The 26028-nt window shown below is 45.8% G+C and overlaps 1 protein-coding gene across 1 annotated transcript in view; it reads right to left on the bottom strand.

Annotated features, from left to right (window-relative positions):
• The window catches only part of ITFG1 (integrin alpha FG-GAP repeat containing 1), a gene marked incomplete at its 5' end in the record, with an annotated part of 371997 nt that overhangs the window by 119059 nt on the left and 226910 nt on the right, over window positions 1-26028 (bottom strand). The window contains one exon of the mRNA XM_082269956.1: window positions 2103-2244. Within this exon, the coding sequence (XP_082126082.1) occupies window positions 2103-2244 (142 nt within the window). The remainder of the gene's footprint in view (window positions 1-2102; window positions 2245-26028) is intronic.

A 26028-nucleotide genomic window follows, 5' to 3' on the forward strand; every position in this document is an offset into this window, starting at 1 on the left:
GCCTCAGCTATATTCCTGTGTGCTGTGTGAAGGGGGGGGGGGGGTGTCCCTTCCCTCAAATCAGCTCTCAGAGCTCTCCTCAATGAGCTCTACAGTGTGTAACTTCATTTCTTCTGACAGCTCAGACAAGTTGTATACATTCTGGACATCACTTCCGAGTTGTTGTATGGAGACCCGATCAGAGCCGAACGCGGCTTTGATCGGGTCTTCAGCGGCCGTGCAGGCTGGTTGCCCGGGTCTCCCGGTGGGACGGGAGACCCGGGTGAGTTCTTGTAATGACAGCCGAGCAGCTTCTCAGCCTCTAGCTGCAGGCATCACTCCGGTACAAGCACTTTTCGAAATATCGGTAATATCGGTCACCTTGGTGGCAGATTCCGATATATCGGGGAAAGTGCATATTGGCCCTCGATATATATCGGCTTTGCCGATAATCGGTCGATCCCTACTGCCAATAGATGGATCAAATCTCGGCTGCTCCCTAATGAGTCTATGATTTAACTGACTCACCAAAAACAATGCGCCCCGGTGTGGATGAAATCGTATCTCAGCAGTTGTCAAGCAATTAGTCCGAGTCATTTTAGCAGCTAATCTACGCTGCCTCTAGTGGCCAATCTATAGATCTCGACGTGTCTACACTCAGCCTTGGCTGACACCACTAGCTGCGGATTACGAACCGCATCAAAATCGCAATCCGCTCTTGTGAACCGATAACGCAGTGCTATTTGTAGAATCACATTCTGGTCCAGACAAAAAAAAAAAGGTGGTCCTGCTTGAGTCTAGTGTGAATGCAGTGCGCCTTATAATGGCGCTTTTCCAATGCATGGAACCGAACGGTTCGGCTCGCTTTTGTGCTTTTCCACTGCTGGTACCACATGGTACGGTGTAGGAACGGTTAGTTACGGCGGCGCTTTTCCACTGCATGGAACTGAACGGTACGGCTCTCAAAAACAGTACCGCCTCGATTGTGGTTCCAAGAGATACCATACCGGTACCATATCCCACAATCCTTTGCATGCAGTCACTACTAGCCACTGATTGGTCAGAGAATCGTTATCCCACCCACTTAACTTTAGTACTACTTTAGTGGAAAAGCAAACCATACCGTACCGAACCGTTCCAACACCATACTATGTGGTACCAGCAGTGGAAAAGCAAACCGGGCCAAGCAGGGCCGAGTAGAGCCGAGCCGGTACTAGCAGTGGAAAAGTGCCATAAAAAACCTTTTGCGCGAAGTGCCACCTCCTGTGTCCACGCCTACATTCTGTGTCCAACACTAGGTAGAGCATGTGGGCGCAAAGCGCTCGCCAGTGCCACAGGCTGTGTCCAACAGTAGGTGGAGATGTGACCTTTGACCTCTTAGGCCACACCTCCTGACCTTGGGGTGGGTCCATGACCTATTTCCTGAGTCAAAACCCTCTCCTGTGTCTCCTCTGTCTAACCCTAACCCCCAAATTGCACCCCAGGGACACTGCAGGAATGTGCTACAATTTCTGTGCAAATTACACCAAATCAGTGTGACCCCGGGATGAATGCAATATCAAAATATGGAAGCACAAGCCTGTAGAAAAAAAAAAGAATCAAGTCAAAAATTCAAGGTTAGCACTTCAATAATAACGCGCTTGCTGGAAAGACACTATACTGTAAAAAAATAAAAAAATAAATACATAAAAAGCAGCTCCAAGTCTCACTCGCCTGTCGAAAACTAAATGATCCCTTTTGCTTTGATATAAAAAGATCAAAGTATACATTTAAATCGCTCGACTGCTGCAGATCTTCTCCCGGCCTGAAACCTGTACAAACCATTAAAAGCGACGGTGACCTCTGAAACGTGCTATTTCTGTTCCCATCCCGGAGCTCGGTAACGAGAGTCCCCCCACCTCCCCAACGAGCCGGATTGTTTGCGGCGGCATCAGAGAGACGCAGCGGTTTCATGAATCATGCTTGATCTGTCCGTGCGTCTCAAAGTTGCTGCCTAATTAAGTAATTTGCTTTCATTATCTACCTCTGGCACCAACAATCTGACATTAGAGAGAAGCCGGGAGTACGAATGTAAAGGAAAAAGAGGAGCGTGACAATTAAAAAGTAACAAAAAGTGATCTCACGTCTTCGTAAATGTCAAAGAATGTCGCCACCACCGCGTCTTTTATTTGATTTAGGTCAGAGAGCTCCCAGTGGACTTGGAACACCCGGGAGCATGTGCTGTTCTTGCAGGGGACGTTCTCCAGGAGGAAGGCTTGCTGGTTGCTATGGAAAGAGAAAACAAAGATTAGGATATGGGGACCGTCGCTGTGAGCAACAATAGGAAGAACAGAGAAGCATGAAAAGTCCATGTTTTTAAGATAAAAAAATGCTGGGGGAAAAAAACGTTGGATAAAAAAAAACACCGGTAAAAGCTTTTTGTAGCAGCGTTTACCCACATAAGGATTTTCCCCCTTAATAACCAGACCATTTTTTGCGATACGGCAATGTTAATTGACAACTGCACGGTTGTGCGACAGTGTACCCCAAAATAATGGTGTCCTTTCCCCCCCCCCCCACAAATAGAGCTTTCTTTTGGTGGTATTTGATTACCTGTGTGATTTTTATTTTTTGCGCTATAAACAAAAAAAGAGCAACAATTCTGAATAAAAAAACAATATTTTTCACATTCTGCTATAAAACATTCCCAATAAAAAAATAAATAAAAAAAATCTACATTTTTCATCAATTTTAGGCCAATATGTAGTCCACTTCTACACTGACCACCAATCCAAGAGGTCACTTCTACACGGTTCACCAATCTAAGTGGTCACTTCTAGGGGTTCACTCATAGATCTAAGGAGTCACTTCTACACGGATCACCAATCTAAGTGGTCACTTCTAAGGAGTCATTCGTAGACCTAAGAAGTCACTTCTACACTGACCACCAATCCAAGAGGTCACTTCTACACTGACCACCAATCCAAGAGGTCACTTCTACACTGACCACCAATCTTAAGTGGTCACTTCTAAGGGGTCACTCATAGATCTAAGGAGTCACTTCTACACCGACCAACAATCTAAGTAGTCACTTCTAAGGGGTTATCATAGATAGGAGTCACTTCTACACTGACCAACAATCCAAGAGGTCACTTCTACACAGATCACCAATCTAAGTGGTCACTTCTAAGGGGTCTCTCATAGATCTAAGGAGTCACTTCTACACTGACCAACAATCCAAGAGGTCACTTCTACACAGATCACCAATCTAAGTGGTCACTTCTAAGGGGTCACTCATAGATCTAAGGAGTCATTTCTACACTGACCAAAAATCTAAGTGGTCACTTCTACACTAACCACCAATCCAAGGAGTCACTTCTACACAGATCACCAATCTAAGTGGTCACTTCTAAGGGGTCATTCATAGATCTAAGGAGTCACTTCTACATTGACACCCAATCTAAGTGGTCACTTCTACACTAACCACCAATCCAAGGAGTCACTTCTACACTGACCACCAATCCAAGTGGTCACTTCTACACTGACCACCAATCCAAGTGGTCACTTCTACACTGACCACCAATCCAAAGAGTCACTTCTACACTGACCACCAATCCAAAGAGTCACTTCTACACTGACCACCAATCTATGGGGTCACTTCTACAATGGCCACCAATGTAAGCTGCCATGTCCACACTTGCCACCAATGTAAGGGGATCCTTCCATTCTAACCACCTTTGTAAGGGATAACTTCTACACTGACACCCAATCCAAGTGGTCACTTCTTCACTGACCACCAATCTATGGGGTCACTTCTACACTGACCACCCAATCCAAGTGGTCACTTCTACACTGACTACCAATCCAAGGAGTCACTTCTACACTGACCACCAATCTATGGGGTCACTTCAACACTGGCCACCAATGTAAGCGGTCATGTCCACACTCGCCACCAATCTAAGGGGATCCTTCCACTCTAACCACCAATGTAAGGGGTCACTTCTACACAAATAAAAAATGTAAGGGATCACTTCTTCATCACCAAACAAAGAAAGGGAACACTTACATTTTCACTATGTTGATTTGTGTGTCCATTTATTGAGTAAATTATTCTTTTATTTATAACTCTCAACCAAGTGATCACACTATTGTACTGTGAGCTGTAGGTCTAATCATTTTAGTAGTGGTTCCCCAAAATCTGAAAGCTACTTCAAGGGCTCCTCCATGGCAAATAGTTTGGAGAAGGCTGTACGAAGGGCTTATGGAGTAAAGTCTTCTATTGGAGGACTGCAATGATTCTGACTAGGTTTCTCCTAAACTCAGGTCAGCTTGCTTTGAAGCCATCCAGGGACCAAACTGTAAATGAAGTATCACACCATAATATTTAGTTAGATGAGTTTTATTCCAAAGACCAAGGCAAGACTTCAATCTACTGGCCTCCCGAGTTGTTCCGCCCAGCCGGAATTCACAATTAGATTTTTTTTCAGAAAACATGAACCAGATAGAACTTTTCATTATACACAGCATCACAAGCCCTGATGAAGGGCCCCCCTGAGACATGGTGGCTTGTTCTTTGGAATAAAATCTTTGGACCCCTACGGACATTCACCTTTGAGGGGGTCTTTATTAATGACCACGGTATTACCAAAGATTAATTTGTGTTTTCAGAGGCTATGGAAGATAGATTGGGTGGGGAAAAGATCTGAATTTTCCTTCAGTCTGGGTACCCGACTCATTGAGAAAGCTAACTGAACACACTCTGTACAAAACAATCCGTCCAATAAAGCTTTCATTTAGTGTTTGCAGACAGTTTTATTAAATCATTTGCCCAGGGTTATACAAGAAAACTATTGGGATTTGAAAATTATTCACTACCCACAGGCAGATATGTTGCTATTACTCGTGAATAAACCGGTTTGTAGGAGCTATTCGTTATTGGAGCTGTGGCAATTCTTTATTTATCAGTGGATTCACATACATCTCATGTATTACCCCCAACAATTCTGCAAATTGCTTTCTGTACAGAGTCCTGCAGAAAAACCTTCCTGTTTATTTTCAGCTTATGTACAATGTAGAATGGAGGATGCCAATACACAGCAAGGCGAAAGGGAGGAGGAGAAAGAGCAGCAAACCTCACAACTGCTATATGTACGGGAAAGGAGGGATTATAAAAGGGATATGAGGAGCCCTGGTCAGGCCAATATGGCCGACACACATTTCATGGTTAAAGATTAGAAGGTTCTTCTCAGCCTAGATAGGCTCCATTCTCAGTGAAGTCACGGTCTCTAGTGAATGGAAAGGCTGCATTCTCAATGATGTCACCGGTCTCTAGTGAATGGAAAGGCTCCATTCTCAGTGATGTCACCGGTCTCTAGTGAATGGATAGACTCCATTCTCAGTGATGTCACTGGTCTCTAGTGAATGGATAGACTCCATTCTCAGTGATGTCATCGGTCTCTAGCGAATGGATAGGATCCATTCTCAGTGATATCACTGGTCTCTAGTGAACAGAAAGGCTCCATTTTCAGTGATGTCACTGGTCCCTAGTGAATGGATAGGCTGCATTCTCAGTGATGTCACCGGTCCCTGGTGAATGGATAGGCTCCATTCATAGTGATGTCACTGGTCTCTAGTGAATGGATAGGCTCCATTCATAGTGATGTCACTGGTCTCTAGTGAATGGATAGGCTGCATTCTCAGGGATGTCACTGGTCACTAGTGAATGGATAGGCTGCATTCTCAGTGATGTCACGGGTCCCTAGTGAATGGATAGGCTCCATTCATAATGATGTCGCTGGTCCCTAGTGAATGGATAGGCTCCATTCTCAGTTATGTCACGGGTCCCTAGTGAATGGATAGGCTGCATTCTCAGTGATGTCACCGGCCCCTAGTGAATGGATAGGCTCCATTTATAGTGATGTCACTGGTTCCTAGTGAATGGATAGGCTCCATTCATAGTGATGTCACTGGTCCCGAGTGAATGGATAGGCTCCATTCATAGTGATGTCCCTGGTCTCTAGTGAATGGATAGGCTCCATCCTCAGTGATGTCACTGGTGAATGGACAGGCTGCATCCTCAGTGATGTCACTGGTCCCTAGTGAATGGATAGGCTCCATTCTCAGTGATGTCACTGGTCACCAGTTAATGGATAGGCTACACTCTCAGTGATGTCGCCAGTCTCTAGTGAATGGATAGGCTGCATTCAATGATGTCACCAGCCAACAGCAAATCCTGATCTGCTTTCTGTCTCCAGTAAGCTTACAAACTACAGTTTTACCAAATTATTAGGCGGCTATCATTTAACCTATGCAGGTGCTGCCCATTTTTTTAATAACAAAGGATAAAACCATAGGGCAGTTCTATGGGACGTACAGAGCACATACACCTGCATATGATTACATGCACGGTATAATTACAAGTCACATGCACAGGTCCACCTTCAGAGTAACTGTCGCTTGTCGTCACCGGGCACAAGACAATAATTGACGATTCACCTCTGGCTGACATTTGCAGCATATGCAGAGATCTCCGAAGAGCTTGGAAAATGAATTAAGTTAGCAGAATTAGAGATAACTACCCACATTTAGAAAACACGGAGACATGACCCTGAGCGTGCCGAGGACCAGCTGTATCCCATCACTGGCCAGATTTGATACGGAGTGATCAATAAGAGAGCAATCATTGCCAAACAACCAGTAATACAGAGGGGAGAACCGCTAAAGAGCTCTGTGCTGATCATTCTCTGCTAAAATGTAGACATACAGGCGCATACCCATCACTGATATTTATTAGTCTATAAATATTGTTTTTCAAAAATAAAAAGATGGAGTCTCCCCCCTGCTGCCTCGAATATCTACAGTGAAAGAAGAAAAAAAGTCCTCAGGGAGTCCTCAGGGAGCGAGAGAATCCAAGAAAATGCCTGCGGTAAGAGGGAACCTAAAGAGGACCTTTACCCAAAAAATGGCAGGCAGAGGCCAAAGGACTACTCATTACCTATGCCTATGTTCTCCCTGAAGCTGATCTTTCCTCATTAATGACTTACTATGGCTGTGTCTCTGTGTGGAGGCAGCCATCAAGCCCTCCACTGATATCAGGTGGTCCGATGACTGGTGGGAGGAATATTCAAGAAGCAGCAGGAGAGGTGGAGGAAGCATGTGGTTGTGGCCTACTAGCTCTGGAGGTGGGGGTGCATTTTTCGCATGTGCACACTCATCAATGCCTTTCTCATGAGAAAGTCAACGTTGTGGCGGTACCACGGCTTAGAGATGAGCTGTACGCTGTATGTAGAAGTTAAATGTCCCTCAGTAAAATGTGCTGTCCTGTGTTACCACACATCTTTCTCAATGTATGTTTCCTTTAGAAGGGCACTACTGAGCCCGTGCCCTTTACACCAGAGATGCGTACCTCTGCCACCCCACTAACAGTGACAGAATGGGGTCCCACTGAGCACGGACCTCATGCATGCACAGAAATAACTCCTTCAGCCTTCCTGTACCATGAGGCTCGGTACAAGGGGTCTCCGTACTGCAGGTTTGGTCCTGGTTACTTTCGGGGAACTGACCACTAGGAAGGGAGCCAGAACATCCGCCCCCTTGCTACCAGAGGACCTATCATCTATGTCAGGTACCACACTTATTGAACGGGTTTGTTCACTTCCCACCAGTTCGTGGTTACCCGTGGCAACTACTTTCATCCTACAACTCTCCTGTTGAGTTAGTCATTCATTCACAGAGATCTGCGGATGAATGAACTACAAGTACCAACATCCCTTTCGGCTGATGGATTGTAGTTGTGGAGGGATCTGGGGGTCTAAAAGACCCCAAACCTCTCCTCTGCACTTAAAAGCATTCAAAACGCCAAGTTTGGCTGTTTTGAATGCTGTCATTTTTTTGAATCTGGCGCCGAGCACCTGGAAGTTATGTCATGACATCACGTCCGGGTTTTTACATGGAGACCCGATCAGAGCCGATACAGGCTGGTTGCCCAGGTCTCCCGGTGGGACGGGATACCCGGGCAAGCCGCGGAAGGCAGCGAGAGGGGGGGGGGGGCATCCCCTCTAGCTCCTTGTAATAACAGCCGAGCGGCTTCTCAGCCACATCGGTTGTCATTAACCACTTTACCACCGGAGGATTTTGTTGTCTTACGTCTGGGCCACTTTTTGCGATTCGGCACTGTGCGACTTTAACGGACAATTGCGCGCTCGTGCGATGCTGTACCTAAACAAATTTTTTTTCCCACAAACAGAGCTTTCTTTTGGTGGTATTTGATCACCTGTGCGATTTTTACTTTTTGAGCTATAAACAAAAAAAGAGCGTAAATTTTGCAAAAATAACAATATTTTTCACATTTTTTTTATATGAAATTCCCCCAAAAAAATGTAAAAAATCAAAATGTTTTAACATTTTTGGCCAATTTGTTTTATGCTACCTATGTTTGGTAAAAAAAAATTGCAAAAAGCGTATTTTGATTGGTTTGCGCAAAAGTTATCGCGTTTACTAACAAAGGGAAAGATTTTTGTCATTTTTGGTTTTTTTTTAAACGCGTAATGGCGGCGATCTGCGATCTTTTTGCGGTACTGCGACATTGGGGCGGACAGATCGGACCCTTGACTGACATTTTTTACACTTTTGGGGTTACCAGTGACATTACTGCAGTAATCAGTGCTATACATATTCACTGTTACTGTAAAATGACACTGGTAGTGAAGGGGTTAACTTTTTTTTGAGAGGGAGGGGCTATGTGTGTCCCTAGGGGCATGATTCTAACTGTGATTGGCTGTGGCTTGAGGTGTAGGAACAGTGATCAATGGTCCTACATAGTAGAACCGTATGATCACTGTTTCTACACAGGGGAGAATGACAGGCGGCTTTGTTTACATTAGCCGCCTGTCTTTCTCCCGCTGTACTGGACGATCGCGAGTGCCCGGCAGACATGTGGTCCGCCGGGCACACGCGCGGGAGGGTCCGTGAACGCACGGGAGCGCGCCTCCGATGGTGCGCGCTCGCTCCCTAGACCCTCACAGGCTAGCGACGTAGACCTACGTCGCTTTGCCTGTGAGGGGCTGACCGCCGCAGTAAATAGTCGTGCAGCGGTCGGCAAGCGGTTAATCTGGCGCCAAGCACCTGGAAGTGATGACATCACGTCCAGGTTTTTACATGGAGACCCGATCAGAGCCGAATGCAGGCTGGTTGCCCGGGTCTCCCGGTGGGATGGGAGACCCGAAAGGCAGAGGGGGGCATCCACTCCCGCTCCTTGTAATGACAGCCGAGCGGCTTCTCAGCCGCATCGGTTGTCATTAAAAGACAGCCGACCTATGGACGCCGGTGCCGGGGTGATGCCTCTAGCTGCAGGCATCACTCCGGTACAGCACTTTCCCGAAATATTGGCAATATCGGTTACCTCAGGGGCCGATTCCGATATATCGGGGAAAGTACATATTGGCCCTGCCGATAATCAGTCGATCCCTAATATACGCTATATTGCTTTTTCTTTATTTGCTATATTTTGTTCCCCACAAAAGTGGAGTTACCCTTTAAATTAAGCTATGAAAGAAAAAAGAAACCTGGGAAATCTAGATATATATTACAAAAGGCCTAAAAAATTTCTATAAATAGTTTTGGATGCCTTGAATGTTCAGGCAGCCGAGACGGACCTATAAATAGCAGGGAGAAGTAAAGAATGATCTACATTCGGCTTGGCATGGATGAAGTAGGCAGAGAAGATCTGTTCCAGCACAGATACAGGTCTAAACGATAACGGTTCTCCACATTTCCCTGTAAGAAGAGTTCCCCAGAGACAAGCATGCCGGCTCTGTCACTTCGAATCTAGGTTCCATCTGTCATAAAATAAAATATCTAGGACATGAAATGAAGGCACACATCCTGAACATCGCATGTACAGCTCTGAGTCTCACGGCACGTCATGACGCCGACGTTTACTGTTTGTTCTCCTTAAAACTACCGTATGAACGTGTTGAGCTAGATGAAAGAAAAATGAAAAGAAGTAGACATATCCCAAGGTATAGGAAGGCAGCAATTATCATCAAGCGAACAGGCTTGCCGCTGTATCAGAAGCATCTTGCTCATGTATGTGTATCCCGACCCTGTGAAGATGGCAGGAGCACAAAGGCGTCTTGACGGCGGGAAGATCAGCAACCATCCCTGGTTGTTTTCAAGTGGAACACCGAGCAAATATTTTTTCAAAATGTGCAACATTTACAGCTATGCTGCAAATAGCCTGGGGTAATTTGGTCTCCTGCTGTTTGGTGCTATTCACCATATACCTATCGGTGACTAAAGACACTGATCAAAATTCGGCAAGTTCCGCAAGGAATACACTGAATGTTGACCGTGCTAAGAGTGACATTAAACTCTAAAATACATAAAAGACAAAATAAAAAAAAAATAATCTGCAAAGTCTTAATCTTGGCATACTATTCTGGTTAAAAAAAAAATTATAGTTACGTATGTATTCCTAACTCAAAGAAGCCCCTTCTACTGCGCTCAGCCTCCCCCAGATCTCCAAATTCCTGTTGGAAGGAGGCTACATTTGTTCTTTATGGTCCCACTGTATATAGCAAGGTAGCCACCCTGTTTTGGTCCCACCATATTTAGGAATTAGCCACCTGTCTTAGTCACATTGTATGTAGGAATGAAGCCACCCATCTTGGTTCCACTGTACGTAGGAACGCAGCCACCCTGTCATGGACCAATGCTTGTAGCAATGTAGCCACCCTGTCATGGTCCCACTATATGTAGGAACGTAGCCACTCTGTCTTGGTGACACTATGGAGGAACGTATGGCCACCCTGTCTTGGTCACACTGTATGAAGGAATGTAGGGCCACCCTGTCTTGGTCCTACTGTAAGTAGGAAAGTAGCTACCAGTCTAGGTTCCACTTTTCAAAGAAATGCAACCATCCTGTCTTGATTCCACTGTATGTAGCAGCGTAGCCAACAGTCTTGGTCCCACTGTATGTAGGAATGTTGCCACCTGTCTTGATCTCACTGTATGTAAGAATATAGCCCCCCTGTCATGGAGTGATGTTTGTAGGAATGTAGCTCCCCTGTCTTGGTCCTACTGTATTTAGGAACGTAGCCACCCCATCTTGATCCCACTGTATATAGGAAGGTAGCCACCCTGTTTTGGTCTCACCATATTTAGGAACGTAGCCACCCATCTTGGTTCCACTGTATGTAGGAACACAGCCACCCTGTCATAGACCAATGCTTGTAGCAATGTAGCCACTCTATCTTGGTCCCACTATATGTAGGAATGTAGCCACCCTGTCTTGGTGACACTGTACAGACGAACGTATAGCCACCCTGTCTTGGTCCCACTGTATGTAGGAATGTAGCCACCCTGTCTTGGTCCCACTGTATGTAGAATTGTTTCCAGCCTGTCTTGGTTCCACTTTATGTAGGAAAGTAGCCACCAGTCTAGGTTCCACTTTACAAAGTAATGTAGCCACCCTGTCTTGGTTCCACTGTATGTAGGAATGTAGCTACCGTGTCTTGGTCCCACTGTATGTAGGAATGTAGCCACCCTATCTTGGTCCTACTGTATGTAGGAATGTAGCCACCCTGTCTTGGTCCCACTGTATGTAGGAATGTAGCCATCCTGTCTTGGTCCCACTGTATGTAGGAAAGTAGCCACCCTATCTTGGTCCTACTGTATGTAGGAATGTAGCCACCCTGTCTTGGTCCCACTGTATGTAGGAATGAAGCCACCCCATCTTGGTCCCACTGTATGTAGGAATGTAGCCACCCTGTCTTGGTCCCACTGTATGTAGGAATGTAGCCACCCTGTCTTGGTTCCACTGTATGTAGGAATGTAGCTACCGTGTCTTGGTCCCACTGTATGTAGGAATGTAGCCACCCTATCTTGGTCCTACTGTATGTAGGAATGTAGCCACCCTGTCTTGGTCCCACTGTATGTAGGAATGTAGCCACCCTGTCTTGGTCCCACTGTATGTAGGAATGTAGCCACCCCATCTTGGTCCCACTGTATGTAGGAATGTAGCCACCCGTCTTGCTTGCTCCTGGATGCACTGTAGTAGAGCTGGACTATGGGATTTGTAGTATGCATAGAGCAGTGCACATGACTGCAACTAAAGTACACTGCTCATCATAAACAAATGAGGGGGAAAAAGAAGAGAGTCGGGAGCTCATGGAGGACAATACAAGGAGGCGGAAAAACAAAGTAAGAAAGAATTTCATGAAAAATAGAACACAGAACCCTTAAAGTAGCGGATGTGTATGGATTATATTTGGAGAATTAGGATATGGTTAATTGTCACTTTAAATGGATTTTAGATATCAGTGGTGTGTTCAATGACGCCTGTTATCGCGCACAGAGATTCTCCATCGCATGGACAGATTCCACCCTTTCCTCCATTATACAGACGAGTAAAAGATGATAAGTGGTGCTCGGGCGAGGACAGTGGCGGGGACTGATGTGTGATCACCAGCAGGGAGATATAAATCGGTATCCTGGAATCATCTGCGATTCACCCTTCTCTCCATCCCCCGTATTAATCATACATAAGGGATCGTTCTTTTAAGGGAGCTCCTTATAATTTGGTGCCTCCCATTATAGGGTGACAGCGGCGGCGGCAGTGGCCAGCCACAGTCAGCCTGTAAATTAAAAAGATATACACTTCAGGGACCCGTTTATGAATCACCGGCTGAGCGGAAATCAATGCCGGCTGGCAGGAGAGGTTGGAGGGAGAAAGTATGTGAGCAAATACAAAACGGTAAATGACCCGAGAGGATCGAACATCACACCGTCCACGTGGCTCCCCCCCCCTCCCCCGCTCTGACAGGACATATAAAGGAGGGACTTCCACAAATCATCCGTCACAACAATTCTGTATTTCAAGCGTACAACAATCAGGAGGGTAACTATGTGTGATGGGAGCCCATTAAAGCCAAACTCCAGGCAGATATTAACTAGTGATCGATCGATATCGTTTTTTTAGTGCCGATACCGATATTTTGATCATCGGATATCGGTATCGGCCGATATTTTCGGACATTTAAATACATTTTTTTTTTCACAGGTACTATTGTGGAGGGATCTGGGGGTCTAAAAGACCCCAAACCCCTCCTCTGCACTTAAAAGCATTCAAAACGCCATGTTTGGCTGTTTTGAATGCTCACATTTTTTTGATTTTGCCGCCAAGTACCCGGAAGTGATGTCATGACATCACTTTCATTTTTTTTTTTACATGGAGACCCGATCAGAGCCAAATGCGGCTTTGATCGGGTCATCTCTTCGGCGGCCATGCAGGTAGGATGGACGGGAGACCCGGGCGACTTGTGGCAGGCGGTGGGGGGGGGGGATGTCCCTTCCTGCTCCTTGTAATGACAGCAGAGTGGCTTCTCAGCTATGGGCGCCGGTACCGGGGTGATGCCTCCAGCTGCAGGCATCACTCCAGTACAAGCACTTTCCCAAAATATCCGTCACCTCAGGGGCCAATTCCAATATATCAGGGATTGCATATCGGCCCTCCATATCTCGGCATTGCCGATAATCGCTCGATCCCTAATATTAACCACTTCAGCCCCAGAAGGTTTTACCACTCTTAATGACCAGGCCATTTTTTGCGATACGGCACTGCATTAAAAGGGTAACTTTCGTAGGAAAAAAACTAAAGAAAAAACAATATAACGTATACAATTGTGACACAAATCATATTGTAATTGAATGTTATTAAAAATTACCTTTCCTTTTCAATCTGCAGCTGTTGTAATTTTCTAGAAATGCAATCCAATATGGCTACCTGGAGCTGTTCTGTACACAGAATGTATACTGACCACACCCCCAGAAACATCATTTCCTGCTTGTGTGATTGGCTCCCCAATTTTCCCAGAAGTCTGCCTAAGATACTAGTCAGATTTATGGCATCCACTGCAAAAGTTATCGCGTCTACAAACTAGGGGAAAGATTTATGTCATTTTTTATTTGTTTTTACTAGTAATGGCGGCAATCTGTGATTTTTAGCGGGACTGCAACATTGCGGCGGACAGATCGGACCCCTAACTGACACTTTTGGGGGGACCAGTGACATTACTACAGTAATCAGTGCTAAAAATATGCACTGTTATTGTACTAATGACACTGGCAGGGAAGGGGTTTACCCAGGGGCGATAAAAGCGTTAAGTGTGAGCCTAGGGCAGTGATGGCAAACCTTGGCACCCCAGATGTTTTGGAACTACATTTCCCATGATATTTAACTACACTGCAGAGTGCATGAGCATCATGGTAAATGTAGTTCCAAAACATCTGGGGTGCCAAGGTTTGCCACCACTGGCCTAGGGGGTGTTTTCTAACTATATGGGGGAGGGACTTGTGAAATGATCACAGAGACCAGTGATCCTAAATAGGAGGAACACAGGCGCTCTGTGATTATTTCAGAGAGAACAACGGACTGCAGGGCTTACAAAAGCAGACCATCGTTTTCTCTCTCAGCGGGGAGCGATCGCGCCCGAGCCTGGCGGCAATCGCGCCCGCCGGCTCCGTGGATCGGCATTCCTGCTGCATAGTGGGGGCGGCACGCGCAAGCCCCCAGGAGCGCTCCCCCGAAACGACGTAACCATACGTCGGTTAGCGCAGCCGAGCCAGCCTGCCGCAGCATATCTGCGGCGGGCGGTCGGCAAGTCGTTAAAGTAACACAGTGTAGTACCGCAAAAAAAAATGGCCTGTCATGGGGTGGGGGAGTAAATCATCTGAAGGTCAAGTGATAATAATATTTACAAATAAACAATCCGATTTTCTCTTTAGTTGACCGTTTATTCTCAGTTTGCGAAAGCATAGCCTGAATAAACTCTTCCCTTGTTTATAAACAAAGAAACAAAACGATACAGACAAAAATATACCCGTCTGCCCCAATAATAAACATTGTATCTTTGTTGTGTTCCTGATGCCACAACAGAGGAGCACAGAAAACGACTGTCACCGAAAACCAATTAGTCTGTTCAGTAAGAAAATATCCGGTTATATAAAACCACAGAAAACAATTATTTTCCCTAAATTGCAATTCTGTAGCGAAGGCCGGTTATTTTTAGCTGGAGAGAAATTAAAGAGACTTGATTAAAAAAAAAGTTTACTTGTTACGGTTGATCTGTCTACAATCCCTCGTAGATGTTCACAGACGAGGCATCTGACCCTCGTCTGCATTTTAACCATGGCGACAAAAATTGAGGTTGTTGGGGTATTTTCTCTCCATATCACATAGTTACATAGTAGGTGAGGTTGAATAAAGACAATAGTCCATCCAGTTCAACCTGTGTAGGTGTGTGTGGCTGTAATCATCTCTCATACCCCTGAATGTTCTGATCCTTGAGATGTACGTCCAAGAGTCTTTTGAAAGCCACCATACTTCCCGCAGAAACCACCTCTTGTGGTAGAGAATTCCACAGTCTTGTAGCTCTAACAGTCAAGAACCCCCCATGTTGCCTGAGGTTAAAACGCTTCTCCTCTAATCGCATTGTATGCCCTCGAGTCCTCATGCAATCCTTTTGACTGAATAGCTTTTTTTCTATGCTGAGATCACCATTGAGATATTTATAAATTGCTATCATGTCTCCTCTCAGGCGTCTCTTCTCCAGGGAGAATAAATCAAGTGATTGCAGACGCTCTTCATAATTAAGGTCCTCCAATCCCCTAATTAGTTTAGTTGCCCTTCTCTGGGCTCTCTCCAGCTCCAACACATCACTCCTGAGGACCGGCGACCAGAACTGGACAGAATACTCCAGATGCGGTCGGACTAGAGTTTTATAAAGTGGAAGGATTGGTCAAAAAATATCGAATTTATTTTTCATTCATAAGAATAGAGTGAATCAGGAAAATACTGCATTATGGCCACTGGATGGAGCTGATGACCACAGGATATAAATACAAACATTCAACAAACACTCGCCCCCCCCCAGCACCCCGTGCACGGCCGACGTTGGTTTGCGCAGAGGAGCCAGCCTGCCGCAGTAAATGTGTGGCGGGCGGGCGGTCGGGAAGGTGTTAAATCAGTTTTTTTTTTTTTTTAATTTAAATCAGATTTTTTTGATTTTTACCAAATTTATTTGAATAAAATGCTTTTGGAGTAAAAATCTATCTAAAGACAGTTTTCCATTTAACCACTTTCAGGCCGGAGGATTTGGCTGCTCAAAGACCAGGCCCTATTTTGCGATTCGGCACTGCGTGAATTTAATGGATAATTGTGCGGTCGTGTGACGCTGTACCCAAACAAAATTGACATCCTTTTTTTTCCCACAAACAGAGCTTTCTTTTGGTGGTATTTGATCACCTGTGCAGTTTTTATTACTTGCACTATAAACAAAGAAAGAGCGCTAATTTTGAAAAAAATAACAATATTTTTCAAATTTTTTTATGAAATTTAAAAAAAAATCAAATTTTTTTTACATTTTAGGCCAATTTGTTTCTGCTACTTATTTTTGGTAAAAAAAAAAAAATCGCAATAAGCATATTTTGATTGGTTTGCGCAAAGGTTATTGCGTTTACTAACTACGGTTACAGATTTATGTCATTTTTATTGTTTTTTTTTTTTTTTTTTTTTTAGTAGTAATGGCGGCGATTTGCGATTTTTAATGGGACTGCGACATTACGGCGGACAGATCGGACCCCTAACTGAAATTTCTGACACTTTTGGGGGGACCAGGGACATTACTACAGTAATCAGTGCTAAAAATATGCACTGTTACTGTAAAAATGACACTGGCAGGGAAGAGGTTAACTGTCCTGGTGATCAAGGGGTTAAATGTGTCCCTAGGGGCGTGATTCTAACTGTCAGGGGGCGTGGCTTATGAAGTAATCACAGAGACATGCGATCCTATACAGCAGGATCACATAGCCTCTGATCACTTCAGTGAGAATGACAGACGGCTGTTTTACATCAGCCGTCTGTCTTTCTCCCTCAGCTGCGGGAGAGATTGCGAGCTGACACTGGCAGGGAAGGGGTTAACACTGCGGGTGATAAAGGGGTTAAATGTGAACCTAGGGGCGTGTTTATAACTGTGGAGGGGCGCGGCTTGTGAAATGATCCTAGAGACCTGTGATCCTATATAGAAGGATCACAGGAGCTCCGTGATCATTTCAGAGAGAACGGTCAGCTGTGTTTACAACAACTGACCGTTCTTCTCTCTCAGCGGGGAGCGATCGCAGGTGTCAGGTGGCAATCGGAGCCGGCTGCCCCGTGCATCGGCTTCCCCGCTGACGAGTGGGGGCGCGCGCTCACCCCCTAGCTGCAGGAGCGTGACTGATGTATACCTACGGCGGTTTGCGCAGGAGCGGCTGCCTGCTGCAGTATAACTGCGGCGGGCGGTTGTTAGGCGGTAAAATCACCCATAGACTTACTATGGGGCTCTGTTGTCGGCTGCCTCCCCTGTACCCACCTCCACACTGAAGCCCCCGCTGATAGCTGATGCTGGAGACCGGACCGGATCAGCTGCAGAATAGGTAAGTACAGCGATTTCTGCTTTTCAGGATTAGATAGATCAGGGTTTAGAAGGTGGCAGAGAGCGGATTTAGCATTAGTTCTTTTACTTTAATGTTTCTTTGAAATCTGTACAGGGCTGAGGAATAAATCAGCACTATATAAAACTATAACCTTTATGGAAATAAGACTTAAAAATAAAAACATGAAATATTTACAAAGCTGACATTTCATTCTTCTATGGGAACTGGCAGGAAGCTCGGCTCATCCTTAACATCCACTTAAACTTCTGCTGCTTCAGCTTCTTGAAGGGCGACCTTGTAGGATAGCAGGGCTGTGCTGACTCTGACAGCCGTCTACGGCGATCAGCAACACCTTCCATCTCTATGATATACAGAGGGGAGCGCATGCACGGTCCACGTATGACATCAGACAACCTATATCCAGCTGGACATCTATATTTTCTTATAGTACTTATATAGCGCCATCAATTTGAACAGCACTTTACATATACATTGCACATTCACATCAGTCCCTACCCTCAAGGAGCTTACAATCTAAGGTCCCTAACTCACATTCCTACATACACATAGTAGGGCCAATATAAAATTACCTACCAGCATGTTTTTGGAGTGTGGGAGGAAACTGGAGTACCCAGAGGAAACCCACGCAGGCACAGGGAGAACATGCAAACTCCAGGCAGGTAGTGTCGTGGTTGGGATTCGAACCAGCGAACCTCTTGCTGCTAGGTGAAGGTACACCACTGTGCTGCCCTCCAAACAGTAATAATTACAAATAGAAAGGTTTATTTCTATTGAGACAACATTCTGATTTATCATTGATCCTGCTCACAAGTGTGCAAAAAAAGGAATAAAAAAACAAAACCACCCCCCCCCCCCCCAAAAAAAAAACACAAGCTCACCTCTCCAATCCCCCAACCACCAGTGCTCCCGTAGGTTCTATTTTATGCTTTGGGCCCCTTTCACACAGACGGACCGTTCAGATCCGCCTGTCCGTTTTTTTGGGGATCTGAACGGTCCTCCCATGCATCTCTATGGGGGATCAGATGTCAGTGGAGACATGTCCGCTGACATCCGATCCGTCATATCTGGACGGATGGAAACCCTATTTTCTATCCGTCCAGCGGATCGGATGAGAACGGACCGACGGTCCGTTCCCATCCGATTTCCCCCATAGAGATGCATGGGGACCTGACAGCTGTGTCTCCGCACACAGCGCGGAGACACAGCTGTCATCCTCCTGCTCAGCGGGGGATCGGCGGCTCGATCCCCAGCTGAGAAAAACGGAATCCGTCCGACGGATGGATAGTGTGAAAGGGGCCTTATAGGGATATTAAACGCTGGTTAAAACACTTTAAGACAAGGCTTTTTCTGGCAAACTGTGTTTACAAGTTTAAATCAGAATTTCTTGCTAGAAAATTACTTATATGCCCCAAACATTGTACAATTTTTTTTTTTTTTTTTAGCAGAGACCCCAGGGAATAAAATGGTGATCGTTGTAAATTTTTATGTCACACTGTATTTGCGCAGTGGTTTTACACAAATATTTTGGGAAAAAAATACTCTTTAATGAATAAAAAAAATAAAAAAAACACAACATATATATATATATATAGCCCAATTTTGTAAAATGTGAAAGATGATGTTACGCAGAGTAAATAGATAACCAATCTGTCATGCTTTAACACACTTCCTGTATTGGGGTGACAAAGCTCATTCACTGTATGGAGGGGTAATATTGTCACTCTAGAAGATCATCATCTCCATGACATAGAAGGAGGAGCTCTGCAGTCCACAGAAGATACTGAGAAAGCTGATAATTAGGGGTGCAATAACACCCCTAGGCATCAGCATACCAAAACATTTGGACAATTTCATGCTCCCAACTTTGTGGGAACAGTTTGGGGATGTCCCCTTCCTGTTCCAACATGACTGCACACCAGTGCACAAAGCAAGGTCCATAAAGACAGGGATGAGTGAGTTTGGGGTGGAGGAACTTGATTGGCCTGCACAGAGTCCTGACCTCACCCCGACAGAACACCTTTGGGATGATTTTGAGTGCAGACTGCGAGCCAGGCCTTCTCATCCAATATCAGTGCCTGACCTCACAAATGCGCTTCTGGAAGAATGGTCAAACATTCCCATAGACACACTCCTAAACCTTGTGGACAGCCTTCCCAGAAGAGTTGAAGCTGTTATAACTTTTTTTTTTTTTTATGAACTGTGGTTGGTGAATTATATTTGAATGACTTAAGCACAGCACTTTTTGTACTTTTTTGTTTTATCAACGTACAATATATTTGCTGGTCTGCTGGGGCTATTGATTTATTGCACCCTGAAGCGCGATTTATCTTTTTTAAAAATAACCCTAAAATCATTGGTTACATACTGCGTTCTACAGCCACACCAATACCTCCTAAATATTCCCCTCCCATCAAAGGAGGAGTCTGTCTATTAAATGGAGGGGTCTTATCCCGGGTGAATCCGGACAGTGAGACCGTAGCTTCTCAAATTTTCCTGAGCACCCTCTACATTAATAAATGTACCACTCCAGCCTAAGCGCCTCTCCCGATTGTTTTATCCATTCTGCAAGAGTAGGTGGCTCTGCAGATTTACAATGTATTGAAAATAATCTCCAGGCTTGGATCAGGGCTCCCTGTGCCGAGAAGGTCCGCCTTCATTCAAAAAGTTCCCTTCTACTGCTCTCAGCCTTCAAATTCCCTTTTTTTTTTTTTTGCTGCTGGGATCTGACTTCCTGCTAAGGGTGGCTACACTCATTCTCAATGGTCCCACTGGATTAAGGAATGTAGCCACCCTCCCTTGCTTGCTCCTGAGAAGGACCAAGAACTACAGACTATGGGATATGTCATAGAGCAGTGGTCTCCAAACTATGGCCCAGGGGCCGAATACAGCCCTTTATCTGGCCCTCTGGGCACTATTTCACCCAGTGGCTCCAACAATGGGGCACTAATCCTCCCACTGACACCAAATGACACCAAATGATGGGGCAACAATACTCCCAATGACTCCAAAGATGGGGCACTCTTCCTCACACTGACACCAATGATGGGGCACTATTACTCCCACTGACATCAATGATGGGGTACTATTCCTCTCACTGACACCAATGATGGGGCACTCTTCCTCCCACTGACACCAATGATGGGGTACTATTCCTCTCACTGACACCAATGATGGGGCACTCTTCCTCCCACTGACACCAATGATGGAGCACTCTTCCTCCCACTGACACCAATGATGGGGCACTCTTCCTCCCACTGACGCCAATGATGGGGCACTCTTCCTCCCACTGACACCAATGATGGGGCACTCTTCCTCCCACTGACACCAATGATGGGGCACTATTCCTCCCACTAACACCAATGATGGGGCACTCTTCCTCCCACTGACCCAATGATGGGGCACTATTCCTCCCACTGACACCAATGATGGGGCACTCTTCCTCCCACTGATGCCAATGAAGGGGCACTATTCTTCCCACTGACACCAATGATGGGGCACTATTATTCCCACTGACACCAATGATGGGGCACTCTTTCTCCCACTGACCCAATGATGGGGCAATATTGCTCCCACTGACGCCAATGATGAGGCACTATTGCACCCACTGACGCCAATGATGGGGCACTATTCCTCCCACTGACACCAATGATGGGGCACTATTCATCCGGGTGACACTAATGACGGGGTACTATTCCCCCCCACTAATACCAGTAATGGGGCATTATTCCTCCCACTGATACCAATGATGGGGCACTATTCCTCCCACTGACACCAATGATGGGGCACTATTTCTCCCACTGACAGCAATGATTGGGCATTATTCCTCCCATTGGTACCAATGATAGGGCACTATTCCTCCCACTGACATCAGTGATGGGGCACTATTCCTACAGCTGACACCAGTGATGGGGCATTATTCCCCCCACTGATACCAATGATGGGGCACTATTACTCCCACTGACACCAATGATGGGGCACTATTCCTCCCACTGATATCAGTGATGGGGCACTATTCCTCCCACTGATATCAGTGATGGGGCACTATTCCTCCAGCTGACACCAGTGATGGGGCATTATTCCCCCCACTGACACCAATGATAGGGCACTATTACTCCCACTGACACCAATGATGGGGCACTATTCCTCCCACTAACATCAGTGATGGGGCACTATTCCTGACACTATTACTTTCATAATTATTATTTTTGGAGAAAAAAATGATATGGTTTAGTATCACTTTAATACGTACCTTTTTCTCAAGCCTTTAGGATGGTCATGTGATGCCACCGAATGCTCTTCCTCTCCGCCTCTGATCTACACCTGGTAGCGAGTGGTCCAACATAGTACAAGGAGCAGGGTGACCACCCTGAGGGGTGGGGACCATAACAACCCACACTCGCAGTGTGTCCTCAGTCTTCTGAGTCAACCACCAAAGACTGAGGACATCTTGTGGTAAAAACAGAGTACAGCGGGGGGCAGCCCTGGATTGAAGGCACATATTGCAGCAAAAGCTGTTTTTTGTTTAACCCCTATGGAGGGGCAAGTAAAACAAAATGTCCAGAACTGGGCTTGAAAAATATTTTAAAATGATTGATTTAATTGTAGCCTAACCCCTCTTATGAGTGGTTTTGCCTACATGCAGGTCTCTTCACCGTCCTCCTGAAACAACTGGGATACTTTACATCTCATAATTAGTTACATAATTTCCAGAGATACATTGGATTGCTTTTGATGTGAAACACCCCGAAGGGACTCGTATATTACGGTTAATCCGGACACTGAAGCAGCTTTCAGGCAATTGCCCATCAATTCTCTCTTACTTGGCGGAGCCTCGGGAATTCTTAAAATAAACCGAGCTTGGGAAGAGCCGACACAAATTTTATTTTGATGGAGTGAACTGTGGGGAACAAGAACCAGCCTGAGAAGAATTAACTGAGTTTTAATCACTGGTGCAGCGCTGTGTCACCTGTGCTGGAAGGAGGCCGGATACTTCAGGAGACAATTGGACCACTCATGTAATTGCTCTGTGTCATCGCAAGAATATGCAAAATGCTATAAGAGACTGGGGGGCCAATAGGCTTATCTAGATAGACCATCAATAAATTGTGTTCTACAAGGTGTGACAGTTTAACCTCTTGGAGCCAGCGCCTCCCGGCCCTTTAAGGGATTTAGGATGCCGGGAGGCAGGGCGGGGGTTGATGATCATGTGACTGCCATGACAGCCAATCACGGCTGTCACATGACCATCAACCCCGCCCTGCCTGATTGTAAACTTTTTGTTAGCCGCCGGTACCTGTGTCGGGAGTGAGCAGGGAGCACGCTCTCGGCACTACTGCTTTTGCATTAAAGCACGCAAATATGCGGCCGCTTGGTGCCAAGGCCCACCCGCTGAGGGGCCACATATTGTACGGCAAGAGATTAATTCCTGGAATGCGTGCGGCATAGCACTTTGGTGGTGAGTCACACAGCCCTTCGCACTCGAGTGTGCTCTGACTTGCACTCCCCTGGGTCGCAGACCAGTTGGCTCAGTCTTTAGGGAGTAGTAGAAGAAATAGCAGGTGTGTCAGGGCCCAGATTCAAACCCAGGTCCTCGGTTGCTTCTGGCAGTGCTTCTTCTTGCTGAGCTATCCAGCAGCTGATCCCTATGCATTCTTGATCTGTGTGGTGACCCAGACCTTGTCCAGTTTCCTGTCAAGTTCCGTGATCGGCCTCCTGTGAACTCTGAACCTTTGGCCATTCCTCTGAACTTCCTATTTAAGCCTGATCTGGGAACTTCCTGTGCTTTTCCCAAGATCTAGCTTTGTGTGCTTCATCCTCCTGAATCTTCTACTTGTGTACTGACCTCCAGCTACGTTCCAGGACTATTTTGTTCTTCACTGCTTGTGTACCGATCTTCGGCTACGACTACTCTTCTGCTTGCTCCCTCGCTCCGGCTGATCTCTTGTGTACCAGACCCTGCTTGTCGACCACGGTTGTGCTGCTGCTTTCTGCGACTGGACTCTGAGCCTGATCCAGTAATCGTGACAAGGTGTGTGCGTCGCGCTGTAGGCCGAAAACGAGTGGCAGGAATCTGGAGCAGTGGATTAACATCAAATTTCGTGTGAATATTGGAAAAAGTGCGAGTGAAACTTTAGCTCAGTTACAACAAGCCTATGGTGAACATTCCATGAAGAAATCAAATGTTTTTAAATGGCATAGGCGGTTTATGGAGGGACGAGAAGATGTCCATGATGACGCAAGAATTGGGCAGCCAAAAACGCAAAGATGGATGCAAATGTGGGCCTGACAAGTGGATTCTCCATCACGACAATGCTCCTACACATAAAGAATTAAGTGATCGCGAGTTCCTGGCTCAGGAATCCATTCCCAAACTTGACCAACATCCTAATTCCCTTGAATTAGCACCCTGCGACTTTTGGCCATTTCCAAAATGCCTTAACCACTTGCCAACCATAGGATACCATATGACGGCCTCGGTTTGCAGCGGGTTATATCAGGATGATGCCTGCAGCTACAGGCATCATCCCAGTATAAGAATTTCAGCTGGCGGTTGCCTGTACTGCAGAAGTGATTAGAGTCGCTGAATAGCCACTCAATCACGTCTGTGGGCGGCGGAAGGTGGTCCCCCCCGCTTCTTCCAGGCTCTGCCGGAAGCGCTCCGCTGGCTGCACAGCACAGAGAAAGAGAGGAACTATTGTTGTTCCTCCTACTCTGTGACTCCACGAACTGGTTACGGTTCCGCCTCTGTTAACCTGGCTGTTAGCGGCCAGGAAAGCAGCTGTTTAGATGGATCGGTGTCTTGATCAGCTGCACTGGAGGTCAAAGGAGAGATTTGGGGTCTAACGGACCCCAGAACTCTCAATAAAGAGGACCTGCATTGGAGGCCAGATAAGAGATTTTGGGTCTAATTGACCCCAGATATCTCAATGAAGAGACCTGCATTGAAAGCCAGATGAGAGATTTGGGGTCTAATAGACCCAAGACATCTCAATAAAGAGGACCTGTCCAGGCCCATGCTGTCACAAGGGATGTTGTTCATTTCTTGTGATAGCAATAAAGATAATATATAAAAAAATAAAAAAATGTAGAGACAATGTAAAAAAAATGTTTAGGACAAAATAAATAATAATAGTATTATGCACAAATGCGAATGCATTCGTAAGTCCCGCGCATAAGTAAACGGTGATCGCACCACACGTGATGTACCGTCACAAATGAGCGAGAGCAATAATTCTAGCACCAGACCTTCTCTTTAACTCTAAACTGGTAACCTGGAAACATTTTTAAAGCGTCCCCTATGGAGAATTTTAAGTACTGTAGTTTGGTGCCAATCCTCAGGCATAAGCAACATTAAAGCTTGAAATGTTAGGTATCTATATACTTGGCATACCATATTTTACACTTTACTAAAAAATTGGGTATTATACTGTGTTTGTGTGCAATAAAGTTCATTAAAGAGGTTGTAAACTCCGCTGACATTTTTGTTTTCTTTTTACACCCTGAAAGATAATCGCATACTAGCTCATTATGAAATACTTACCTTAGAACGAGCCCCCGTCGTGCCATCCGCTCACCTCTATGACGGGCGACATGTACAGTCGCCCATCTTCCGGGATCGCGGCATCCGGCCATCTGATTGGCCGGAGCCGCGGTGACGTCACTCCCGCCACGCGCGCGGGAGCCGACAGTCACGGCACGGGTCTCTGAAGAAACGGCACCAGTGGCCGTTCCTTCAGAGCGCATGCGCCAGTGACGTCACTGGCTGCATGTAAGGTAAATATCTCCTTCCGGTGTCATGAATGGATCAGAAATATTAAACACCAATTTAAGGTATTTTTATGCTGAATTGTTTTAACAATAAAGGATGTAAATGTGGGAGTATACACTCCCACAATTTTAACTCTGTATTTCCCCTATAAATTAAAAAGATGCCGGTGTAACGTTAAAAAACCATACCCCGTGAAGAAACCATACCCTCGTCACTTCCGGTCTGAAACAGCTGAGCAGCGCAGTAGTGCGCATGCTCAGAGCCCCGGATACGTGATTGAAGAAGAAAGAATTTGAGAAGTGCGCATGCTCGATGGGCATGAAATTATCACGGCACTGTCTCTAATGTTATACTTGCGGCGGGTACATTAAAACACTTCGGGTGCAACGTAAATCATGTCCTCTCCTATCGCTGTAACATCCCTCATCTCCGGTAATAAATATAAAAGCGGCGGCGGGTGTATAAGACGTAAATGTGACGGCGATCGCGGCTCCGTGATCCGCTTTTATATTTATTACCGGAGATGAGGGATGTTACAGCGATAGAAGAGGACATGATTTATGTTGCACCCGAAGTGTTTTAATGTACCCGCCGCAAGTTTAACTACTGTGAGAAATCCATACCCTCCGTAGCGGAACCGGAAGTGACGAGGGTATGGTTTTCTCACGGGTATGGTTTTTTCACGGAACACCGGTTCTCAGCTGGATGGACGAGGGAGCGGACATGGAAATTATAAATGATAGCTATTCCCGTGATGATACACAGTCCGCTTCATTAGTATAATCCAGCTACTATTTCCGACATTTAAA

This window comes from Pelophylax lessonae (assembly GCF_965119305.1).
Source record: "Pelophylax lessonae genome assembly, chromosome: 10".
Taxonomy (NCBI): Eukaryota; Metazoa; Chordata; class Amphibia; order Anura; family Ranidae; genus Pelophylax; species Pelophylax lessonae.